The 20,902-nt window shown below is 44.4% G+C and overlaps 1 protein-coding gene across 1 annotated transcript in view; it reads right to left on the bottom strand.

Moving 5' to 3' along the window:
* Positions 1-20,902, bottom strand: part of CRACDL (CRACD like) — a 64,573-nt gene that overhangs the window by 30,007 nt on the left and 13,664 nt on the right. Inside the window, exons 2-5 of the mRNA XM_081254392.1 lie at positions 16,618-16,697; positions 10,164-10,332; positions 3,552-3,687; positions 3,039-3,203 (exon numbers count right to left, since the gene is read on the bottom strand). Of these exons, the coding sequence (XP_081110518.1) occupies positions 3,039-3,203; positions 3,552-3,687; positions 10,164-10,332; positions 16,618-16,697 (550 nt within the window). The remainder of the gene's footprint in view (positions 1-3,038; positions 3,204-3,551; positions 3,688-10,163; positions 10,333-16,617; positions 16,698-20,902) is intronic.

The raw sequence follows: 20,902 nt of genomic DNA on the forward strand, positions 1-20,902 counted from the left end.
CCACATTTGTCCTCAAGAAGACAGGCCCTGCCACTGGGGGAGGGGGGGAGGGGGGCTCATGGGGAATGGGCCCCAGACACAGGGCAGGGGTGGTGGGCAGGCTGGGGGAAGCAGGGCCGGCACTGACCTCCCTGATCCCATTCAATTGTCTCCCAGGTGCTCCGAGGACACAGACCCAGAGGTGAGGGATCAGCCCGTGGCCTCACCCGCAGCAGGAGGCCTCGCCTTCTTTTGCCATCAGAGCTGTACCGTCTCCCCTGTTGTCTTCCTTTGTCACCCAGAGCAAATCAGACCTGCCACTTTGCCACCTCGACCCCTTGTTTCCTATTTAATGGTCGGAAACCTAGATTAGGACCTCTTAGATGTAATTCTACCTTAAACATCACTAAACAAATTTCCTCAGTCGTTACCTCACGTGGTAATGAGATTTTAAAAATAAGTCCATGTATTTCCTGAAAAACTCATCCTGTCAGAAAATGTCACCTTGGCAGTGTCACCAAATACTTGTTAATGAAGACCTTTTTTCGTAATAATCTTCATTAAGTTCTCTGTCAAGCATGTGGGCCTGTGTAAGGCGTCACACAGGAAAAAACCCAACAGCCTGCAATCCCATCCTTTTGGGGTTTAACATGCCATCATATCAAATACCATGTGTTACATAAATGCATTTTAAAGGGTGATTTGTCTCCCCCTCTCGATCGGCACCCTGTGCCCAAAAAACTATCAAGGCACAAAATATGATCACTGTGTCTTCAAAAACCACGATGATAAAGATGATAGTTTTTAAGTCTTAAAGGCTCAAATTTTGGTTTTCAATGAAGCTAGTGGATTGTTCCTACTACCCAATAATTGATAAATTCTCAGAACATTTTTGTTTTAGCTTTTTTTTTTTTTTTTTTGCGGTACGCGGGCCTCTCACTGTTGTGGCCTCTCCCGCCGCGGAGCACAGGCTCTGGACGCGCAGGCTCAGCGGCCACGGCTCACGGGCCCAGCCGCTCCACGGCATGTGGGATCCTCCCGGACCGAGGCACGAACCCGCGTCCCCTGCATCGGCAGGCGGACTCTCAACCACTGCGCCACCAGGGAAGCCCTCAGAACATTTTTTAAAAATAACATCACCACCAAAGGAGGGGTGTTGAAAAGGACAAGGTCAGCCCTGCCCAGTACGAGTGGCTCCCAGTCCGCCTACTGTGGAATTTGTGCATCACAGTGCTTTGCGGGTTTGGGAGCTGGGCTCACTCCTTAATCCTTAACAGATTTAGAAGCTGCCCGCTCTCCTGTACCGTCTGTCCCAGCTAAACGCAGACAACCATGATGCCGGGAGAGTCAGAGAACTGTGGGGTGGAATGAGGGTGAGTCAGTCAACAATGGCTCGCCAGACACATCTCCCCAACCACGCAGCCTGAAACGCACAAAGTCACATCCACTCCTGAGGCTGTGGCCACTGAGCTGCCAAGATGTGTGTGTCACGTGGTGAGGACACCTTAACACGGCCATCAGCCTGTCAACCTGCCCCTCCAGTATTTTAGGGTGCTAAGGGGTGCAGGGTGGGCTTGGAATCCAGGCAATGGGCCAAATCTTCCTCCTTGTCTTCTCTGCTTTCTCCTCGAGGTGGGAGAGCAGGTGTGGGTGCCCCACTGCCCTCTGACCTGCTCGCGGAGCAAGCAGGGACAGGTTGACCCTGGGGCAGAATTCTGGAGAGAGGCATTCTCTGGCCTTCTGTGCAGAAACCCACACCCTGGGCGTGTTCACTCTTAGCTACACCACAGCTCTTCCTCTGCCTTCATCCGTGGGGCTCTGGGAACCCACAACAGCAAACAAGTCAGGTAAATACTCCTTCTCCTGCCTTTGCAGGGGGGACTTCTGAACGTCCAAGTGGAAGTGACTGCTGAATACATTTCAGAGCAGCACGGAACCTGCAGGACTTGCCTGAGGATGGCCCTCGACCAGGGCACAGGGACCCTCCAAGGACACACAGGGCAGGGGTGTGGCTATATACGTAATGGGTCGTAACACGGATAACTCCAACTCCATCCACCCCACAGCAAGGCTTGTCTACAAGGGGGAAATGATCAGCTGTTTTGTCATTTATGTACTCATGTAACATAAGTGATATGTATTTTATCACTGATCCCACTGTATGGGCTCAGCATGGCAGCACCACGAGCTATGTTGTTTATACTAGGGGTCTCCAACCCCACCCGGTCGCGGATCGGTACCGGTCCGAGGCCTGTTAGGAACCGGGCCACAAAGCAGGAGGCGAGGGGCGGCGGGCGGATGAGTGAAGCTCCGTCTGCTGTTCCCCATCGCGCATGCTACCGCTGGAGCTATCACCCCCTTCCCCTACCCCGCCACATCCCCCTCCCCCTCCCCGGGCCCGGTCCGTGGAAAAACTGTCTTCCATGAAACCAGTCCCCGGTGCCAAAAAGGATGGGGACCGCTGGTATACACAAAAAAAGTTCAATTCTTCCTCCTGGATTCCAAAGCGGGTGGGGGACACCTGGGATCAGTTCACCGCCCTGCTGAGGTCAGAGACACCTCTCCTGCTTGTCAAACTTTCCCTGCTACCCTGTCTACCAGCGCCACGCCTCACATTTCTACCCCTAAGCTAACAAGTTCTCAGAGTCCCAAACTCAGATGCGGGAGCCTAGACTAAGTCCTATATGTTACCACTCCCTTCTCCCTCCAGCCAAATGTCATGACGACAGAAAACAGATCCAAAGCCATTTTCCTTCTTTTAGATGAGAGGCCCGGTCTGGTCATCTGCTCAGACAGGAAAAACGAGGTATAGGGTTGATTGTATCAGCCCTCTAACCATCATGGAAAATGTTCCCCAAACCATATCTCCTAACGAGACCTGAATTTCTGCTCCAAGGCCCGACTGTGCGTTCCAGTGACCTAGCTAGAACCCCTCCTGGCTGCACTGAGCAGGACCCAGCACGGGCATCTAAGGGGAACACACACAGGGGCCACCGGAGTCCCCGACAGCCCTATGTGGCAGGCGCGGATGGAGCCGAGGTGGTGCAGGCTACACTTGCCTTTATGGTGGTGCCGGGACCGATGTCGTGCAGCAAGGACATCTCTGGGGGGCTCCTGGGCAGACCGTCGTCCTCAGAGCTCATGCCAGCATCATCTCCCCGCCTGGCCGGAAGGCCCCCCGGAGGAGGTGGCGGCCCCATTTTCACATTACACTGTATTTTTAACTAGATCGGAATAAAGAACATGTGCTGTTGTTTTCGTCAGCCACTTTTCTCAACAAATCCTCCCACTGCAATTCATTCCTTCAAGGGAAATTTTCTGCACCCTTGCCTGGGGCAGGGAACTGAACTGCGAGTCTGCCACCAGCTCTGCCGCTGTCGTCTTGAAAATGAGTGGTTATAACTGAGAATGAAGTACGGTCCAATTGTAACTAACTGGGTGAGTCCTGGGAGAGCTGCGATGTGCATGCAATTGGGCTTTAAAATAGATCAAGTAAACCCAGCAGAAATCATCTTAAGACTTCCCGATACCTGACATAACGTACCCAGTGTCGCCACGGGGAAAAAGTTTACCTGCAAAGCTTTAATCCGGTCACACACATTTTCTTGGGAAAAGACCCGCACTGGCCGAGGAGGGTCCTGTCCAGACTCAGGAATGAAAATACTGTCGTGTGAGAGGGCCCGGCTGCCCAGCGTGCCCCTCGACTCCCTAGGACGAAAGAAGCACTGTGACCCTCAGCTGGTCCCCATCTCTCCCCGGAGGGGCTCGGGATGGGGCTAAGGGCACATGCTACAACAAGCCTTCAGCTGCATTTATTTTTTTTAACTGCTTATGGCTTCGGTTCATCCTGTCAAATACCACGGTCAATTGTTAGGAGCTTTGTAGAGATAGGGATTTTTCTAACAGATCTGAAGGTTGTGTGAATTCTTTTCCTTAAGGGAAAAACCAAGGTCTGACGAGGTGTGAGGTCTAGGACAGCAGGCCTGCAGAGAGGAAGGGCTGGCAGGGGGCCTGGGCTGGCTGGCAGGCTGTGCAGACTGTCCTGGGTGCCCGGGGAGGGTGAGGTCTTTCCTTGTGGGCAAACATGCAGCCCCTCGGTGGGCTGGAGGCCGTGTTTGCACAGCAGGCTGAGGGCTTGCCAGACGGAGGCATCCTTACAGCGTGGTCCAAAACACACACATCCACGGCTGGGTTTGAAAGGAGAATTGCGATGTGCAAAGCCACGCCCTCATCTCATTACCTGATGTGATCTGTGCAACCCAGCCCGTGTGCCAAGGTCCTGGGGTGTAGATGGCGGGCCCTTCTGGCATCACCATCCCAGCCCCTTCCCCAGCCCCGAGCTCAAGGCTCCAGTTTGGAACTGAATCCACAGGACATTCACAAAACGTGCTAAGAGGATGTGGGAGTTATCGTCAGATTTTCCTAGCGGTGCTGGCGGCCTGAACAATAGGTGGAAGGAGGTGACTGAGACACGATGATGAAGGAAGGAAAGCCTGTCCGAAGACGCTGCCACCTTCTGCACCAACAGCCCTTCCCCCACCCCAGCCCTGGGCATCCTGTCCTTTGTGAGGCATTAGGGACTCCTAGGTGTGACCCCGCCCCATGTTGGTTAGTGATGTTTTCTAGCTTCCCTCCAGCCGCTAGAGTAAGTTTGCAAGTGGGGAACCCGCAGCTCACAAATGTCCTCACGTTTCTGGGAGAGAGTGAGGCCGAGTGAAAGAACCAGGAGGGCCTCCTGCCAATGGCAGCTGTTGTCACAAAGATCATATGCACACCTGGGCTTCCCTCCCACAGCGGGCAGCCCATGGCCACACCCTCTGGAAATCATATAATCACTACCCAAACACCTCCACTCTGGGTGTGACTAGAATTCAAGACAGTGTGAAAAGGCCGCTGCAAAGACACAAAATGCTATATGCTCAAGGCCATTGACTACAGCACCATTTATAGATGCAAAAGACTGGAAACAGCCCACATGTCCCTCAGCAGGTACCTGAATAAACTATGGGACGTGATATACTAGAGGCTCTGCAGCTGACCAAAGGGGCGAGGAACAACCCTGTGTGCAGGGAGCACCAGACTCTACTAAGTGAAAAATAAAAACGGAGTGCAGACAGTGCTGTGTTAGCTCTGTGTGGGAAAGGGGGTATGAACACATACAAACATAGGTGTGTTTGCATATATTTTTAAAAAATAAAAATAGAAAGATAAGGAACCAATGAATAAAAATAGTCTCCTTTAAGGGGAAGGATAGAACAAGACGGGACTCGGGGTACCAAGGTTTCTACTTATACTTACAATGTTGTCTTTGAAACTATGAAAACATTTTGCATCGTTAAAAGACAAAATCAAACAAAAAGGGAAATCAGCCTCTAAAACTAGAAAACAAACAGAAGGAAACAAGTCTAATTTTATATCAGGTTGTCAGCATAAACACAGAGAAAAGAATGATTTCAAGTGACTTTAACTCGACGTCCAAGTGACTTTTGACTCTACATCTGTAATAGGATAAATTCTGAGGACAAAAAGCACAAAGACAGCAAATTGTACTTGGTAGTCTTAAGTAGCAATATTGGTTAAAAAAAAACAGTGCAGAGCAATCTTTATAGTATGTACCCTCCGTGTGGGAAAGGGGGAAATGAAATTATTATAAGTATGTTAAGTGATGAAGAAAATAAATAATTTTGTTAATATCATTAGGAACCAAGATTTCCAGTAAAAGAGAAAAGTGAATTCAAACAAAGAATCAACAAGTCTGTCTAAATAAATTTGAACTGGAAATACCGGTGAATTAATGATTTATTTTTCTCTTAAAAAAACATATTTCCTAGCTACATCCACTGGAAAGGTCTAGAAGCAATGACAGCCAACTAACAATCATCAGCCCTGGCAGGCAGATGGTGGTTGCTAAAAACCACTTCACACTAAAAGGAAATGGTTGATTACAGGTCTAGGGCAGGAAACGTACAAACTAACTTGGGATTTCTCACCACGCACGAAAGCAAAGAACCTTCCAGAGACAAATGGGGTCATGTCAAAAGAACCAGGAGCTAATCTGAAGTGACTCTCAGTAGCATAAGATGAGACAGTGTGAGCATAAAAATGAACAGAGACTGTCATGGGTTAGAGCAAATCAACTATATAAAAATCCACGCATTCACAATGATAGTCAAGGAAAAAAAAGAAAAGAAAAAAAGAAAACTCATCACTCAGTTTTGGAAGTTTGCTAGGGTACCAGGTCATTACTCTGAAGGTAGATGGATAAAAGGAGAACCAAGCATTACCCTGCTTTTCCTGTACAACTTGTATTTCAGAGCAACCAAGGAGTGGATGAAGGCAAGGTCTTCTGCAGAGACGAACGCTATAGCTAGCACAAGCAGAATGAACGATCGAATTAGAAAACCCACCATTTTACAATGAAATAATGGATCTAGTAATGATCATCAGCAGGTGTAAAAACTATCAGGTGAAGGTTCGTGGATGGATCACACTGAGGGAGACCCCCTGAATCCACTGCTCAGTCTCAGCATCACCAGAAGTGGGACAAACAGAAAGCATGTGCCTTGTGATGTGATACGGCAGTCAGTATCCAGGACCGTCTTGAATCTAAATCGGATTAAATATCTAGATTCAGCTGTCATTCGACACGAAATCCAGAGAATGTAGACATGAGTTCAATCACACCAAAAGAAAGCAAATCCAGAGTGCGGGATATTCTCCATCTGATCAATGACACGAAACAAAGCAGGGAGGGTGAAGTAAAATCGTTATAGATTAAGAGACTCAAGAAGCATAACCCCACTGACACAATAAATGGGCATCAACTTTTTAAACCCACAGGGTTTCGTGTGGTTTGTCAGCGTTAATGTACATTGGTAAGTGGACATGTTTGCCCATGGTGATGGATGAGAAGTTGCTACAGAGTCTAGAAGGCTCACGGACTCTTCAAAGAGGCTAAAGAGTACCTTTAAATTTTTGTCTCTTATACGGTCAATTATTCTATGACACAGGCACCAAGAAGATACCATGGGGAAAGGACAGTCTCTTCAATAAATAGTGTTGGGAAAACTTGGACAGCCACATGCAAAAGAATGAAACTGGACCACTATCTTATACCGTACACAAAAATCAAAATGGGTTAAAGACTTGAACATAAGACCTGAGACCGTAAAACTCCTAGAAGAAAACATAGGGAGTAAGCTCTTGGACATTGCTCTTGGCAATGACTTTTTGGATTTGATGCCAAAAGCAATGGCAACAAAAGCAAAAATGAACAAGTGGGACTACATCAAATTAAAAAGCTTCTGTGGCACAATACTGTAAATCAACTATACTTCAATAAAAAAAAAAAGCTTCTGCACAGCAAAGGGAACCATCAACAAAATGATAAGGCAATTTAGAGAATGGGAGAAAATATCTGCAAATCTATATCTGGTTAATATCCAGAATATTTAAAGGACTCATACAACTCAACAGCAAAAACCCAATCCAATAAAAAAATGAGAAGATCTAAATAGATATTTCTCCAAAGAAGACAACAGACGGCCAACAGGTACATGAAAAGGAGCTCAACGGCACTAATCATCAAGGAAATGCAAATCAAAAACAGGAGACAAAGCTTCAGATCTGTTAGAAGGGCTTTTACAAAAATGACAGGAGATAAGTAGTAGCGAGGATGTGGAGAAAAGGGAACCTTCTGCACTGTTGGTGGGAATGTAAGTTGGGGCAGTCGCTATGGAGAACAGTATGGAGGTTCCTCAAAAAATTTAAAATAAAGCTATCATATGATCCAGCAATCCTGCTTCTGGGTGTTTATCTGAAGGAAATGAAAACAGGATGTTGAAGAGATATCTGCATCCCCATGTTCATCGCAGCATGATTCACAATAGCCAAAATATGGAAACAACAGAAGTGTCCATCAATGGGTGAATGGATAAAGAAGATGTGGTATATATATACAACAGCATATTATTTAGTCATGAGAAAGAAGGACATCCTGCCATTTTCAACAACATGGATGGACCCTGAGGGAATTGTGCTGAGTGAGATCAGACAGAGAACGAAAAATACTCAATGATCTCACTTACATGTGGAATCTAAAAAAGCCGAACTCATAGAAACAGAGTAGAATGGTGGTTACCAGGGGCTGGGGGGTGGGGAAAATGGGGAGATGTTGGTCAAAGGGTAAAAACTTCCAGCTATAAGATGAGTAAGTTCTGGAGATCTACTGCACAGTGATTATAGTTAATCATACTGTATTATATACTTGAAAATTGCTACGAGAGTAGATCTTAAATGTTCTCACCACAAAAAAGAAACGGTAATTAGGTGACATGATGCAGGTATTAGCTAATGTTATGGTGGTAATCGTGTGGCAGCATGTAAGTGGATTAAATCAACACGTTGTACACCTTAAAACTCCCATAACATTATATGTCAATGATCTCTCAATAAAGCTGGAAAAAAAAGAGAGAAAGCTCTTGTCTCACCTCTGCGCTGTTCTCTAAGGACATTATTTGCACTTCCCGGGCGTCATCATACTCCACCCCAAGCTTCCTCTCCTAGCATCACTCTAGCAAACTTTCACCAGTAATTGAAGACCCGCCCCTGCCAGGTGCTGAGAATATAAAGATGAAAGGGGCACTGTCCCCACTCTCCGTGGGCTCTGGTGATAGATGACGGACAAGTGGACAGGTCATTTCAGCCCAGCTCACCCCTCCTGCTGTGTTCTTATTCCTTGGCTGGAGGGGCCGCTGAGTGTTCTGGTCGAGAGACGGGGCGGGTAGAGGCGAGTGTTATAACGTCCCTGGGGCTGGCCCAGTGAAGACATGTAACAGTGAGCAATTAATTCTATACGATAATGTCTTGCTCCCCAAGAGTTTGGAGCTGCCTTAAAAATGCGTGTATAGCCCGTCCTCTCCGCTCTTCACAAGGTCCCATGTGGGTGCCTCCTACTCCCAGCCAGCACCAGAAAAAACAACCTGAAAGACAAAGCTCAAATCTCTCCTCTTTAGTCGTTTGGTGCCACCAAGCGGTCAGTGTAATTTCTACTCCTTTAGAAACAGGCAAGGAGACTGGTGAGGAAGGAGGGGACAGGACCCCTCACGGGGATGCTGAAGCCCATGACCCCATCTCAGCACGGTCTGTCTCCCAATCCCAGGATCATTATGCCTTATCCTCAAATTAAGGTGTCCATGTGGTTTAAAAGAAACAAAACCTGGCATGGCAACAAATCTGGTTTTGGTTTTGTTTTTTCCCTTTTACTCACAGAAATAACTGCTGGAATAACCAAAGCATATGTATTATAACTATATTTTGATGAAGTACAAGTTACAAAAATACAGATTTCTTCACTAGACTTCCCCATATCTCATACCTATTGAAGTACGGGTTTCTGTTCTTCCTAACAATATTTTTGGATGATTTTTCTAAGACTGAACAGCAAGAAGCCTTCCCCCTACTCCTCTCTCTCTCCAATGGAAAATTTTCTTATTGAGTTACTGAGGACTCAGGCTTAGAGAGATGTATTTTTCTGGTATAGTATCCAGGTCCTCAAAAGAGTTTTAAGTCAAATTAAATGAGGGATTACTTCCTAATCTTGCTACTTTCAGCTGTAGGACATTGGGCAAATTTTCCAAAATTTCTCTAAAGCTTGGTTTGTTCATTTATAAAATTGTATATCTTACCTCCTCTCCCATAGTTATGTAGACTTATTTATTTATTTATTTATTTATTTATTTGCGGTACGCGGGCCTCTCCAGTTGCGGAGCACAGGCTCCGGATGCGCAGGCTCAGCGGCCATAGCTCACGGGCCCAACTGCTCCGCGGCATGTGGGATTCTCCCGTACCAGGGCACGAACCCGTGTTCCCTGCATCGGCAGGCGGACTCACAACCACTGCGCCACCAGGGAAGCCCTAGACTTTTTTAATATATACACACCTGGCACATAGCAGGTACCTGATAATGTTCCCCTGCCCCCCGCTCCAACTTTCTCCATCCCTATGTACGAAAAGACAGAAAACACCATATCTATGGAAGAACCTCCAGTGGAATTACCTAGGAGGAAAGTAAGCTCAGAAATCCACCAAGTTACCACGACAACGAGCCCAAGTATTCGGGTCCTCCTGTGACCCCTCCTGCCCCTTGGAACACACAAGCCTGAAGGATGGAAAAGGCAACTTACTCCAGCTCGTCCTCTGAGTCGTAGCCCACTGGCCCTGACTCGATGGCAATGACCTCATTCTTCGCCTGGCTTTGTTTCCAGGTGCTACTTCCTGTGGAAGAAGGAGATTCCTTTCTCTTCTTCTTCCCAAAGAACTTCTTAAACGTTTTGAATTTGGACTTTTTCTTTCCTATGCAAAAAGAATGCATGTGAGTATTTACCAGACACGTATGAGAAGTGCACGAGAAGGAGAGAAAGTAAGATTTCTGTCTGTGCGTCAATTATTCACTCCTGAAAAGTCCTTTTACCACACAGAAGGATGTGAAGTGCACAGCGTACCATTTTTGCACACCTGAAAACATCTTGATTTCTGTCTATTTTGGACATTGAATAAAAGAGCCAAGAAAGCTTTGGTGCATGATTACAGAATCAAGGCACAAGCAACTTCCCTCTTGCTTGAAATCAACAATTTTTTAACATATCTTTCACTTCCTTGGTTCAGTTCATTCCTAAAGAGTTTATTTTTTTGATGCAACCATGCTTTTTATTGCTATTACCATACATTTGTTTTGCCCATTCTTGCATTCACACAGCACATCCTGTATGAGTAGAATCATACAGCTTATACTCTTGTGTGTGGCTTCTTTCCCTCCATATACTGCTTTTGACACTTTGCATGGTGATGCATGCATTTTGCCTTCTTCCTCTTTTTCTAAATTGCTAAGTAATATTCCACTGTATAAATGAAATCAGATTTTAATCCCTAAAATAAAAAGTCAAAAGCAAAAATTCCTGATGAGGTAAAGCCCGTAAATGATAACCCAAATTATTTTCCAAGATAATCCTCAAGTGCTAATACATATGTATAAATATATGTATATATAACTGAATCACTTTGCTGTACAGCAGAAACTAACACAACATTGTAAATCAACTATACTTCAATAAAATAAATTTTTTAAAAATCCTCAAGTGCCCATGATTTCGGCAGCTCAGCAGTCCATTCCTTTCCTTCTGAATATGAGAACTAACAACAGAAGGATGGAACATCACAGGTTACCAGGATGCTGTCTAATATATCCTGAAAATTTGCTAACAATTGATTCGTTTGATAAGTAAATCATTCTGTAAGCTGAATTCTTTTTTTTATAAATTTACTTTTATTTATTTATTTATTTTTGGCTGCGTTGGGTCTTCGTTGCTGTGCCTGGGCTTTCTCTAGTTGTGGCAAGTGGGGGCTACTCTTCATTGCGGTGCGCGGGCTTCTCATTGCAGTGGCTTCTCTTGTTGCAGAGCACGGGCTCTAGGCACGCGGGCTTCAGTAGTTGTGGCATGTGGGCTCAGCAGTTGTGGCCGTGGGCTCAGTAGTTGTGGCACACGGGCTTAGTTGCTCCACGGCATGTGGGATCTTCCTGGACCTGGGCTCGAACCTGTATCCCCTGCATTGGTAGGCAGATTCTTAGCCACTGCGCCACCAGGGAAGTCCCTGAATTCCTTTTTAAAACACCAGGATCTTTATATTTGGTTTATGTTCATGGCCCCCTTGGGAAGTTTACATGATCGTGCCTTAATGTGGAGAATTTCTTAGGATTACTCTATAGTTGGAGTACCTATATTACCTTAGGTGGAGCAGATCCCTGCCCAAAAGGAAATGAGTTCTACAGCCAAGTTTTCTTAACTTCCAGTGGAAGTTTCCTTACCTTGATAATCTCAAAACGTTTATGCTGTTAACTGATGGGTCTCAAAGACAGCTTATTATTTGGAAAGCCTCTTCAGAGTTTTTTGCATCTGCCAGGACACCATCTGGCCTTTGCCTAGCTGACAAATAGGTACGCATCCATGAAGGTCTGAACAAACACGCAGCCTCACGATCCTTTACAGTCAAAGATGCTGCTTCGGGATTAAAGCAAGTGGCTACCACACTCAGAGTACAGCCGTTGAACACTTGTTTGATTTGCCATGATTAGTTGGCCATCCACTGGAGGCCCGTTTGTGTTATATCTGTTAGGCTGCTAGGCAGGCGGACCCTCAACCACTGCGCCACCAGGGAAGCCCTTGTTTTTGTTTTTGTTTTTTAGTTGCGGCTATCGGAATTCTAAGTTGCGGCACGCATGGGGGATCTAGTTCCTTGACCAGGGATCGAACCCAGGCCCCCTGCATTGGGAGTGCAGAGTCTTAATCACTGGACCACCAGGGAAGTCCCTGCATCTACATGTTTTGATATATAGTTTCCTTACTATTTGCTTGAAAATATTTTCTAATTTTCATTATAATACCTTTTTGGACCTATAGGTTATTTAGAAAAGTATGTCAATATCCAAGCACTTGGGAATTTTCTTATTATCTTTGTTATTGAGCTCTAGCTTAATTGCGCTGTGGCCAGAGAACATACCCTGCATGATTTGAATCCGTTCAAATTTGTTGAGACTTGCTTTATGGCTTACCATATATTTGTAAATGTTCCTAGAGCACTTGAAATAATGTATTTTCTTCCATGTTCTATACACATCGATTAGGATAGGCCTTTTTCTTTTTAATTGTGTTGTCCAAGTACTTTGTCTTTAATTTTTATTTTTATTTTTATTTTTTATTATTTTTTTTTTTTTCTTTTTGCGGTATGCGGGCCTCTCACTCTTGTGGCCTCTCCCGTTGCGGAGCACAGGCTCCGGATGCGCAGGCCCAGCGGCCATGGCTCACGGGCCCAGCCGCTCCGCGGCATATGGGATCCTCCCAGACCGGGGCACGAACCCGTATCCCCTGCATCGGCAGGCGGACTCTCAACCACTGCGCCACCAGGGAGGCCCTGTCTTTAATTTTTAATACATTTGTCCTATCAGTTAGGTGTATTAAAAATAACCCACTCTGATTGTGGATTTATCATTATTTAACTGTCAATTTCTACTCTATAAATTTTGACATTATGTTGATAAATGTCATAGAAAGGTAAAATTAATATCTTCCTGGGGAAGTGAACCTTTTGTGAAATGACCCTCTTTATTTTTAGTAATGCTTTTTGCCTTAAATTTTATTTTGATTGCTATTGATACAGCTATGCCAGCTTCCTCTGGCCCAGTGTTGCAAGGTTCATTTTTTCTATCCCTTTTACCGTCATCTTTTTTGAATCCTTATATTTAAGAGATATAGAGTTTTAGAAAGCCAATTTGAGCTTTAAACTTCTAACTGGAACAATTAATGTAACTAGCTACTGACACTTATTCTAATTACTGATATGTTAATAAAAACAAGTCTACCATCTCTCTGGTTTTTCTTAATCTCTTTTCTTGCTGTTTTCTGGACTAACTGACTTTAAAAAATTATTCCATATCTTCCCACTTCTAGTTTGTAAACTTTGCCTTTTATCTCTGTTCTTTCACGGGTTACCCTAGAAATTATACCACACATTCTATTAAGGGACAAAACAAGAAAGTTAGAATACTTTAATCCTATTTATGCCCTATTGTTTTCATTCTGATCTTTAAAAACCCAAAAGATATTATTCCATGTTCATTTAGATGTGTTTGCTTGTTTCTCATTTTCTTTGCTTATCATTCCTTCCTGTGTCCAAATCCTCCATCAAGGATGATTTTCCTTCCACCTGAAGGGAGATTCCTTTAGAATCTGAGGGTCTCCTGGTGACAAACTCAGTTTTTGTTTATCTGAAAATGCCCTTATTTCTCCTTCATTCCTAAAATATCGTATTCCTAGGTTTAACATTCCAGGTTGGCAGTTATTTTTTCTAAGATATTCTTTCAGTAATATTGAAGACATTATTTCACTGTTTTGTGGCTTCTGTCGTGTGGTCAAGAAGTCAGATTTTTGCTCCTTCGAAGGTAATCTTTTTTTCTCAGACTAATTTTAAGATTTTTCATTTTTGTCTTTGGTTTTCTACATTTTCATTCTATGTGGATTTCCTTTTATTTATCCTTTTTGGGATTCATTCAGTTTCTTAAATCTGTGGACTGGGGCATCTTTTGTGTTTTTTTTAAGTCAATTCCAGAAAATTCTCAGCTATTCTCTCCTCTCCTGAGACTGTGCTCAAATGTATGTTACACCCTCTCACTTATCTCTATGCTTCTTATTCTCCTTCTGTATTTTCCTTCTTTTCACCACTCTGATACATTCTGTATACTTTCTTGTGCTCTCTCTCGAGCTGATATAATCTGCTATTAAACTCATCCACTTAATTTTTTTTTCTTTTTTTCTTTTTTTTTTGTGGTACACGGGCCTCTCGCTGTTGTGGCCTCTCCCGTTGCGGAGCACAGGCTCCGGACGCGCAGGCTCAGCGGCCATGGCTCACGGGCCCAGCCGCTCCACGGCATGTGGGATCTTCCCGGACCGGGGCACGAAGCTGCGTCCCCTGCATCGGCAGGCAGACTTTCAACCACTGCGCCACCAGGGAAGCCCCCACTTAATTTTTAATTGTAATAGTTTTACTTATTTCTAAAAAATCCACTTGATTGTTTTTCAAATCTGGTACCTCATTTAAAAGTTGTTTTAAAAATTACATCAGTAAAATTGACTCTTTTTGGTCTATACAGAGTTGAATAATCACCACCAAAATCAAGATACATCATCACTGTGCTGTCTTTTGTAGTCAAACCCTTCCCCTACCTTTAACCCCTGGAGAGCACTGATATCTTCTCTGTTCTTATAGTTTTGCCTTTTCCAGAAAGGCATATAGAGTGATTCAGACAGTATGTATCCTTTTGATTCTGGCTTTTTTCACTTACCACCATGCATTAGAGATTCATCCATGTTGTTACATCAATCAATAGCTTGTTCCTATTATTGCTGAGTACTGTTCCATTGTATAGATATAAACAAAGTGGTAAACAAAATGAAAATTGTTATAGGTTTTTGCATAAACGTAAGGTTTCACTTCTCTTAGGTAAATACCTAGGAGTGGGATTGGTGGCTCATAGACTAAGTGTGTATTTAATTTTATAAGAAACTGCTAAAATACTTTCCACAGTGGCTGTACCATTTGCATTTCCATCAGCAGTATATGAGAGTTCCACTTGCTCTGCATCCTCACCAGCATTTGTTTCTGTTTTCGTTTTGCCATTCTAATAGGTGTATAGTGGTATCTCGTTGTAGTTTTAATTTGCATTAACTAATGACTATTGATGTTGAGCACTTTTTCATGTGCTTTTTTGCCATCTGTGTATCTTCTTAAGTAAAGCATCTTTAAAAACCTTTTGCCTAGTTTTAATTGGGTTGTTAATTTTCTTCCTGTCGAATTTTGAGTGCTCTTGTCAAATGTGATTTGCAAATATTTTCTCCCCATCTGTGATTTGACTTTTCATTTTCTTAACAGTGTCTCTTACAGAGTAAAAGTTTTAAATTTTGATAAAGTCCAATTTATCGACTTTTTCTTTTAGGGACTGAGTTGTCGTATCTATGAACTCTTATCTAATCCTTGGTCATAAATATTTTCTCCTATATTTTCTTTTAAAGCGTTTATACTATTACATTTACGACTATGATATATTTTAAATTAATTTTTGTATACTCATTTGAGTTCAAATAAACTTTGAACTCTCAAAGTTCATTTTTTTACATATGAATGTCCAATTGCTTTAGCACCATTTGTTGAAAAGCCAATTACCAGCGCATCTACTGAAATGTGACAGAGGAAAAGTAGTCCTAATATAGAATAATAAGGAAAATCTATCTGTAATATATGAAATAAAGCCTCTAATGAAATTAGTATCTGAAGGTAAGAGATAAGAGCTAGGATTTAATATTATTGGAAGCTGCTTCCCCTGAACTACCTCAAAGACAATCACTACTAGCACTTTGACTTAAAAGAGAGAGACAGAGAACTCTGTTACCAAAATAAGGTGAGTAAAAATGGCTGATACAGGAAAAGGCACATGTGGGGAGATTAACGTTTTCTAATGTCAGTTTTACAACTCTATAAAGACATACAGAGCAATCTATGGATAACAGTAAACCAATCGCATGTGTTATGAGATGATAATTGTTGGGCTTGGAATTTAGCTCAGTAGAAAGTGCAATAAAGGTCTCCTGAAGGAGAATAAAAGCCATAAAAGAGGAATCAAAGGCTCTCTCTTGATATCATTATTTCTTCTGGATGATTAGACCATCCAATACTTTGCCCGACGTCCTACTGAAACTTTTGGATGTTCCTGGATGATAAATGATTCCACTGCATCTACTTCCTTTGCTTTCGAGTCAACCAAACTTGGGGACACGTTCACCTCGGGGAAGGAGGAAAATGCGCAATCCACCCCCACCCCCGCTGCCGTGTCTGACAGAGAAGCAAAGGAGCCCTGCCCCCGGGTGGCCGCCAACAGTCTGGACAGGCTCTCCAGCCACATGTGTCTGAACCCACTGTGAACTGAACCCACACTCCACGTAGAGAACCCAAAACCCTGGCTCTAGCAGCCCCTCTCTCGGCCCTACAACGCAACAAGGGCTCCGCCCAGCACAGGGGAAGTAAGGGCCTTACCTGTGCTGTCCTCCCCAAGGCCTTCCGCAGCCTCCCGAAGCTTAATGTCCATCACCCTCGTGGAAATCATGTCCAGCTCACTAAAATCAGATAGAAAGTCATGTTAGAGGAACAAGTCTAACAGAAGTTATCAATGACTGAAATGGTGGTGACTGCCTTTTGCCCGTGTCCCTGACAAAGACAGATTCCAGGTCAGTAGAGGCCAAAAACACGTCCACGGCTCAAGATTAGTGACCACATCAGCATTTATCTAATCACTGACCAGAGCCGTTCAATGGAAAACTGGAAAATGCTTCACCGATTTACACAATGCAGACTTCATTCCTTTGGAAAAAAATTAGGTTTTTCTCTTGTTCACTGTAGAAGGTTTGGAAGATAGAATGAAAATCACCCATTATCCCAGCAACCAAGAACGACTAACTACGGGACGTTTTAATGTACTTCCTCCCAATGTCTCTTATGAAAATATTTCCGTGCACGAGCACACATGCACTATATAAGTAAGACGGAGATGCTGATCCTCTTACCCCACATCAGTGCCGTTCTTGATGTTATCGTAACGTTCCGATATTATGCTGTACCATCACTTATTTATATTGTTCCTTTTTTGAACTTTTTATGAAAAGTTTCAAACAGATAGAAAGGTACAGAGAATGTATAATGAATTTTAAACATGGTGACTCTTGCTCATTTTTACCCCGTCTCCACTCCCCGCTAACTAGCTTATTTCAAAGCAAATCATTCCACATACCATTATTATTTCATCCATAGGGACTTGGCTTCTCCCTAGATTAAAAATGTCTGACTCTTCATGGAAATCAAAGAAATGACTACGGGTCAATATTCCTGCTACAGAGTATTGAGCTGTGTCCCTGCTTTCCACAACTGACTTGTAAAGAGCACATTCTATCCCACACTGACTAACTCCTCATTTACTTGGAAAGCTATTCCTATGAATTCTCGTACTTTAAAAGCGAGCTAAAAAATATCTTTTGCGGTACGCGGGCCTCTCACTGTTGTGGCCTCTCCCGTTGCGGAGCAACAGGCTCCGGACACGCAGGCTCAGCAGCCATGGCTCATGGGCCCAGCCGCTCAGTGGCATGTGGGATCTTCCCGGACCGGGGCACGAACCCGTGTCCCCTGCATCGGCAAGCGGACTCTCAACCACTGCGCCACCAGGGAAGCCCGGGAGCTAAAATATTTAATTAACCAATTAACATTTACCACTTGCACACAGGACATAATGGGAAATGATAGGAAACATTTAAAAAAATATTTAACAGAAGAAAGAAGATGCAGGTCTTTGCTAGAGCTGGGTCTAAAATTTAGGTCTCCTTTAATATTAATGTCAAACTGCCCCATCCCTGACCAGCCAATTCCTTAAAAGGTGAACAAACCTTCATTAGCCTTGCTTCTTGATTTTCATATAATTTGCCTTTACAAAAATGTTGGGTCAACAGAATGAAGGAGGAAAAACACACACACACAAATCATCTCAACTGATGCAGAAAAACCATCTGACAAAATTCAACACCCTTTTATGAGAAAAAAAAGCGCTCAAAAAACTAGAAATAGAGAAAAACTACCTCAGCATAATAAAGGCCATATATAAAAAGTCCACAGCTAACATCATACTCAACGCTAAAAAACGTAAGGTTTTTCCTCTAAGATCAGGAACAAGACACTCTCACCACATCTATTCAACATAGTACTGAAGTCCTAGCCAGAGCACACAGGCAAGGAAAATAACTTAAGGGCATCTAAGTTGAAAAGGAGGAAGTAAAATTATCTCTGTTCACATGTGACATGATCTCACATGCAGAAAATCCTAAAGATCCCTGCCACACCACGCACACACAGAACTGTTAGAACAAATAAATGAATTCAGCAAAGTTGCAGAACACATAATGAACCCATACAAATCACCTGTTTCTATAAACTAACAATGAACAATCCAAAAAGGAAATTAAGAAAATAAGTCCATTTACAATAGCATCAAAAAGAATAAAGTGCTAAGGAATAAATTTAACCAAAGAGACAAAAGACTTATACCCTGAAAGCTAGAAAATGTTGATGAAAGATTGAAAATAATGCCAATAAATGGGGCTTCCCTGGTGGCGCAGTGGTTGAGAGTCCGCCTGCCGATGCAGGGGACACGGGTTCGTGCCCCGGTCTGGGAAGATCCCACATGCCGCGGAGCGGCTGGGCCCGTGAGCCATGGCCGCTGAGCCTGCGTGTCTGGAGCCTGTGCGCCGCAACGGGAGAGCCCACAACAGTGAGAGGCCCACGTACCGCAAATAATAATAATAATAATACTAATAATGCCAATAAATGGAAAGACATCCTATGTCCATAGATTGAAAGACTTATTATTGTTTTGATGTCCATACTATCCAAAGCAATCTACAGATTTAATGCAATCTTTATCAAAATCCCTGATCCCATAGTATCCTGCTGCTTAATGTTACTATAGGGGATGGGATGGCTACCAGAGAATTGAAGGAAGAGGCAGTAGAGAAGGAGCAATGCAAGGAGGAAGGAGAGTAAAAGTGGTAAGATTTGATTAAGAGTCACCAACTACTACCCTGGATACCATCTTCTATGGTTGCCACTGAGCTAGAAAGTACAAGTGCTTGAGCTTTCTATTGCTTGAATTTGGAGTTAACAGCTGCAATTACTTATCAAGCATGCAGCATATCATCTGACTGTCCATTTAATCTCCAAGAACTCTAAGTATTCCCATTTTGGAAATGAGAACATGTATTATGTATCAGGTACGTTTATTAACTGGCCCAAAGTAGTGAGGCGGAGACACAACCTATATACTCATACTGACTGTATATGCAGGGTGGGCAGGCACTTAGGAGGCCTGGGGATACAGCGATGGATGAGACCAACTTGGTCCCTGCCTCTTGCACGTGCTGACCCACTGGAGTGGAGCATCCTGAGCTGTCCCCAGAGGGGCATAAGGGAAGCTGGGAAACCCAAAGGACACCAAATTCTCCCACGGAAATGGCTCTGCCTGCCAAGCAGCCCCTGTCCAGCATCAGGCCTGGCCCAGAGGCTGAAGCAGCCCCAGGAGACCATCCATTGGGTCTGACAGGGCATCTTCGTCTGCAGGGGGTGGGGGTGGGTTGAGGCTGCCATGAGTTATCAGCTAACACTCCTAAGAAACCATGAGGTTACCTTCAAAATGTCTACTTCTGCACATTTTACAAAACGTTCCTTGCCAGGAAGTGCTGAGAACATGCAAGTGTATGTGAGTGTGTGCACAAGCCACGGAGGTGGGTGTACAGGAGGGCGCCCATCCCGCTGAGTGTGGAGTAGACCCAGGAGCTCAGAAACGCTTCTCCCTGGATTGAACAATGTGGCTGTGATAAAGCCCTGTGCACAGGGCAGAGGGCTCAGGAGCAGGTGGGAGGGTGAGCGGGAGACACGAGAGGATGGCCCGGTCCTCACCTTGCTGGAAGGTACGTTCTCGGCGGGGGCCCAGGTGCAGACAGCAGCACCAGATGCCAAGGCTGCTGATGAACTCACGCTCAGAGGCAAAAGTCACCCCATAGACAAAGGGACGACAAGTCAGTCTCACCCCACGTGGGAGCTTTGAAAACCTGCTCATGTTTTATGTTCCAAACACCTTCTTACCCGTAGGAGTGCAATATGGTGCAGAGGAAAAGGGAAAGACTTGGAAGTGAGGCAGTCCTGGAGCTGAAGCCGCATCCCACCACTTACCAGGGCGGAGCCTCTGTTTCCTCATTTACAAAATGGGGGCAGTAACACTTTAACTAAATGGGACTGAGAACACAGCACATACAAGCACCCGCTGAGAAGAGCTGTCTGGTTTCTGCGTCTCGTTTCTCACCACGGGCTCACGCCTCTGCACAATTGCAGACAAGAACACACATCACCGGCACGCCCTAGGGACTGGCCATGCTGTCTCATGTAGGCACCGTCTCCTTGTGCAAACGGCTCGCTTTGGAGCCACCGGTATCAAAGATCAGGACACTCTGGGCTCCTAGATGACCCCTGATCTTCGCAATGCTCCACAGCCCGATGGACCATGAATGAAACTGCTGCCAAGTAACTGATAAAAATATATTCCAGGCCACGGAAGCATGCCCTCCACCTGAGACTGTGGGGTGTGCAGATGGAGGACCGTCCCCTTCACTGGGATGCTCCAGGTGCAAACGCTCTGCAGCTGCTACAAGGGAATGTCCTCTCTGTTAAGCCCAATAACTTGCCCTGCTGAATACATGTTCCCCAACCCGAGCAAAATTGAAGAAAA

The sequence above is a fragment of the Mesoplodon bidens genome, assembly GCF_964165515.1.
Source record: "Mesoplodon bidens genome assembly, chromosome: 14".
Classification (NCBI taxonomy): domain Eukaryota; kingdom Metazoa; phylum Chordata; class Mammalia; order Artiodactyla; family Ziphiidae; genus Mesoplodon; species Mesoplodon bidens.